This window comes from Mandrillus leucophaeus, unplaced genomic scaffold (assembly GCF_000951045.1).
Source record: "Mandrillus leucophaeus isolate KB7577 unplaced genomic scaffold, Mleu.le_1.0 Scaffold2, whole genome shotgun sequence".
NCBI lineage: Eukaryota > Metazoa > Chordata > Mammalia > Primates > Cercopithecidae > Mandrillus > Mandrillus leucophaeus.
The window spans coordinates 4,994,209-4,998,912 of record NW_012102031.1 but is presented as its reverse complement, the minus strand read 5'-3'; the positions used below and the strand labels follow the sequence as shown (position 1 = coordinate 4,998,912).

General features: G+C 51.6%; 1 protein-coding gene across 6 annotated transcripts in view; it reads right to left on the bottom strand.

The window, feature by feature from the left end:
- PLA2G6 (phospholipase A2, group VI (cytosolic, calcium-independent)) overlaps positions 1 to 4,704 on the bottom strand; it is an 87,435-nt gene that overhangs the window by 35,066 nt on the left and 47,665 nt on the right. For all 6 annotated transcript variants that reach the window (XM_011978873.1, XM_011978872.1, XM_011978871.1 and 3 more), the window contains exons 3-4: positions 3,941 to 4,156; positions 1,847 to 2,030 (exon numbers count right to left, since the gene is read on the bottom strand). In XM_011978873.1, coding sequence (XP_011834263.1) covers positions 1,847 to 2,030; positions 3,941 to 4,156 — 400 coding nt within the window. The remainder of the gene's footprint in view (positions 1 to 1,846; positions 2,031 to 3,940; positions 4,157 to 4,704) is intronic.

The following is a 4,704-nucleotide window of genomic DNA, read 5'->3' as shown; positions in this document are numbered from 1 at the left end:
GAGGTGGGAGGATCACCTGAGCCCAGAAGGTCGAGGCTGCAGTGAGCCATGATCGCGCCACTGCACTCCAGCCTGGGTGACAGAGCTAGATAGACCCTGTTTAAAAAAAAAGAAAGCACTAGGAGGGTTTTACTCTCTTTTAGCTGAATGCTGTCCCCATGAGGTTCATTACAACCACAGTGCACCTATGTGACACCAGGGTCACCTCACAGCAGTCCCACTGGGCCTGGAGGCAGGCCAGAGACACAGCAGGGAGAGCAAGGGGCTGGCATCGAGGCCAGTGAAAGCTCAAGCCCCACCCTCTCAGCTTTGTGGCCCTCCCTGGGCACGCTTCTTAATAACACTGAACCTCAGCTTCTTCGGAGAGGAAAGGGGAATAATGACCTCCACCCCATAAGTGTATTCTCAGAATTAACTAGAACATATACAACACTCAGTTCAGGGTCAGGCACCAATCAGCACCCGATGAAGGACAGCTGCAGTCGTGCATGACCACTGAGAAGCGGGTGTGCGCGCCCCCACGTGGAGGCAGGGTCTGCGCGGCACCGTGCTGGGTACGCAGAGGATTGTCAGCGAAAGCGGAGTTCAACTGTGGGTGGAGAATTCCCTTCCCTGAGAGCACGAAGCATAAGATATGGAATCCACATTTTCTGGGCCAGGCGCGGTGGCTCACATCTGTAATCCTGGCATTTTGGGAGGCCGAGGTGGGTGGATCACTTGAGGCCAGGAGTTGGAGACCAGCCTGGGCAACACGGCAAAACCCCATCTCTACAAAAAATACGGAAATTACCCAGGCTTGGTGGCACATGCCTGTAATCCCAGCTACTCAGGAAGCTGAGGCACGAGCATCACCTGAACCCAGGAGGCAGAGGTTGCAGTGAGCCAAGATCGCACCACTGCACTCCAGCCTGGGCAACAGAGGGAGACTCTGTCTTACAAAAAAAAAAAACAACAAAAACAAAAAACAAGGAATCCACATTTTCTGGAATAACGTGGTTGCATTCTGATGCCAAGGCACAGAGAACATGATCTTTAGAAGAATTTTCTAATTCTAGACAATAAAACATAATCCAACATCCTGTCTTTTCTGTTCAATCTAATACATGAAATAGCTATTTAATAATATCACCCATCAGCTTGCCCACAATTAAAAAATCACATCTTTTACCCAGGTAATCAAAAACGTTAACAGGAAGGCCTCTGGCATAAATGCCTACAGGAACTGGAGAGAGCTCGGTTTGCTTGGTTTGAATTGCTGTAAAACAGGGGTGTCCAATATTTTGGCCTCCCTGGGCCACATTGGAAGAATTGTCTTGGATCACACATAAAATACAAGACCGCTAACGACAGCTGATCTAAAAAAAAGGTCCGTGCATGAATCTCATAATGTTTTCAGAAAGTTTATGAATTTGTGTTGGGCCACATTCAAAGCTGTCCTGGGCTGCATGCAGCCTGCAGGGCCGCAGGTTGGACAAGCTCGCAAAAGGTTAAGCCCAGGTCCCGCTGGCCCACGAGCCCCTCCAGGCAGGTATCTGGCTCACAGACTGTGCTCAGGAAAAGTGGAACTGAACTGACTGACTGGAGCTGGGCCTTGGGTTTATTTTACTGGCTTGGAGGTCGTCCCTAGGGTTTTCAAGCAAAGAGACCGAGGACGGTGGCTCCTGGAAAAGCACTGGGAGGGAAGAGCCACGGAGGGGTTTGCACCCTCCATGAAGGAGCTCAGGCCTCAAGGACCAACAGGGGACAGTAAGAGGCCCAAGAGTGACACCCGAGCCCAGGGACCCAAAGGGAACTGTGGACACCGGGAGGTATCAGTACCAGTCACCCTGCCCCTCCCCCTGCTCACCTGTAGCACCTGGGAATCGTCACCCTGGACAGCATAATGGAAGACCGTCTCTCCCTTGTTGTCGGTGACATCCATCTGAGCGTGGCAGTACTGCACCAGCTCCACCACGATCTCCCCATCACCCTTGCGGCAGGCCAGGTGCAGGGGTGTGCAGCCCTCCTCATTCTCCGTGCAATTGGCACAGCTGCAGGGAAGGGCCAGGGTGAGCAGAGGTGAGCAGGTGTGGCACAAGGCGGCAGGGGAACCTAAGTCGGAACCTAAGTCGGAAACTCAGACATTCTGGTTTATTTGAGCTCAAAAGCATTCCCACCACTCAGCTAGTTGGGCTGATTTGAATGTATTTATATCTGATGTGACCTGTATCAGGTTTTTGTTCAGTTTGCTCACTTGTACAAGAGATGGACCCCAGGGCCACACCAGCAGGAAGTGGGCAGGGTGGTGGCACAGGAAAGGGTCGCAGATGCGGATATCTCACTAGCCTCAGGCAATTCACTTAACCTTCCTTGGCGTCAATATCCTTATCTACACAACCTGCTGTGCCTACCCCAGGAAATGGACAGAGCCGTGGTGAGATGAGACACGGTGCTGTCCAAGAGCACGCCTGGAAACTAAAGTGCAGTGAGGGTTTTTGTTTTGTTTTGATTTTTGAGATGGACTTTTGCTCTTGTTGCCCAGGCTGGAATGCAGTGACGCAATCTCGGCTTACTGCAACCTCCGCCTCCCGGGTTTAATCGTCAGCCTCTCGAGTAGCTGGGATTACAAGCATGCGCCACCACGCCTGGCTAATTTTTTGTATTTTTAGTAGAGACAGGGTTTCACCATGTTGGCCAGGCTGGTCTCAAACTCCTGACCTCAAGTGGTATGTCTGCCTCAGCCTCCAAAAGTGCTGGGATTACAGGTATGAGCCAGCACACCCGGCCAGCAGTGAGGTTGAGTTCTGGGCCTAGGAGCTTAACTGAGCCATCTGGGGTAGAGATGCAGAGGAGGTGTGGCTACCTCTGCACAAGATGGCCAACTGGTGTCCTGTGCAGGTGTGGGCACAGTACCCTCACCAGGGGCAACCGCTGCTCCATCTGCTGGCTGAATGGATTCATAAAAGGAGGCCTTCAGCTTCCAGAAGAGCGGCCTGGAAGCAGACACCAAGGATCCAAGCCCCTCTTTCACCCTCTCTGGCTGAGTGACCTGCACAAGTCCTATTAGCTCTCTCTAGAATGACAATATGTGGGCTGGGCATGGTGGCTCATGCCTGTAATCCCAGCACTTTGGGAGGCCGAGGAGGGCAGATCACCTGAGGTCAGGAGTTCGAGACCAATCTGGCCAACATGGTGAAACCCGTCTCTACTAAAAATACAAAAATTACCTGGGCATGATGACACACGCCTGTACTCCCAGCTATTTGGGAAGCTGAGGCAGGAGAATCACCTGAACCCAGGAGGCAGAGGTTGCAGTGAGCCGAGATCACACCACTGCACTCCAGCCTGGGTGACAGACTAAGACTCCATCTCAAAAAACAGTAAAATAAAATAAAATCACCATACCTTGTGGGGGTTGGGAAAATTCAATTTCACGGTGGGTAGAAATCAGCTCCCACAGACCTGGCACCTGGTGAGCACTCCGGACTCCAGAAATATTACATTTTCCTTCTTACATTTTAATCTGGTAGCAATGCCGTACCCTTTTTTTTTTTTTTTTCTTTTTTCCTAGAGACAAGGTCTCATTCTGTCGCCCAGGCTGAAGTGTAGTGGTACAATCATAGCTCACTGTAACCTCTAACTCCTGGGCTCAAGTAATCCTCCTGCCTCAGCATCCCAAGTGGCTAGGACTACAGACACATGCCACCACATACAGCTAATTTTTTAATTTTTTCGTAGAGACAAGGTCTTGCTATTTTGCCAGGCTGGTCTTGAACTCCCAGCCTCAAATGATCCTCCCTCCTCAGCCTCCCAAAGTGCTGGGACTGCATTAGTGAGCAACCATGCCAGGCCCTGCTCCTTTTTAAGTCAAACTACGGAGGGGAATGGAGGCCTGTGGCCCCCACTGCCCATACAAGCTGGTACACACACATTGTCCAAATGGTCTTGTTCCCTTGCTCACCTGATGACACGGCTGTGATGGAAGCACTCGCGGATCCCTAGCTCCACAGCCAGGTGGGCCACTGACCAGCTGGGGTGGTTACGGATGAGGTCGGTCAGGTGCTGCAGGACCTCAGTGTGCAGGACTTGGGGGGAGCTCTCATAGAAGGGTAGCAGCTGCGAGGAATACTGCTGGAAATTCACCAGGGCGTCAGCCTCCAACCCCAGCTGGAAGAGTCTGTAGAGCCAGGACAGAGGAGCAAGACCCAGAAATGAGCCAGGCGGGACCCTCAGCCCACATCCCTGCTGGAATCAGAAGGTCCCCAGACTGCAGCCTGGCCTGCCCCAGCCTGACTCCCCTCCCAAGCAAACACACACACACATCTATACACATGTAAACGACATAATGGCATTTAGGTTAGATGTTGTTTTTTAGAGACAAACCCAGCTCTGTAACCCAGGCTGGGGTGCGGTGGTGTGATCATTACTCACTGCATCTTCGAAGTCCTGGGCTGAAGGGATCCTCCTACCTTAGCTCTTGAGTAGCTGGGATTACAGGCATGCACCACCATGCCCAGCTATTTTTTTTTTTTTTTAGAGACAGAGTCTCGTTTTGTCACCTGGGCTGGAGTGCAGTGTTGTAATCTCAGCTCACTGAGACCTTCACCTCCTGGGTTCAAGCAATTCTCCTACCTCAGCCTTCAGAGTAGCTGGGATTAAAGGCACGTGCCACCACACCTGGCTAATTTTTTGTATTTTTAGTAGAGATGGGGTTTTGCCATGTTG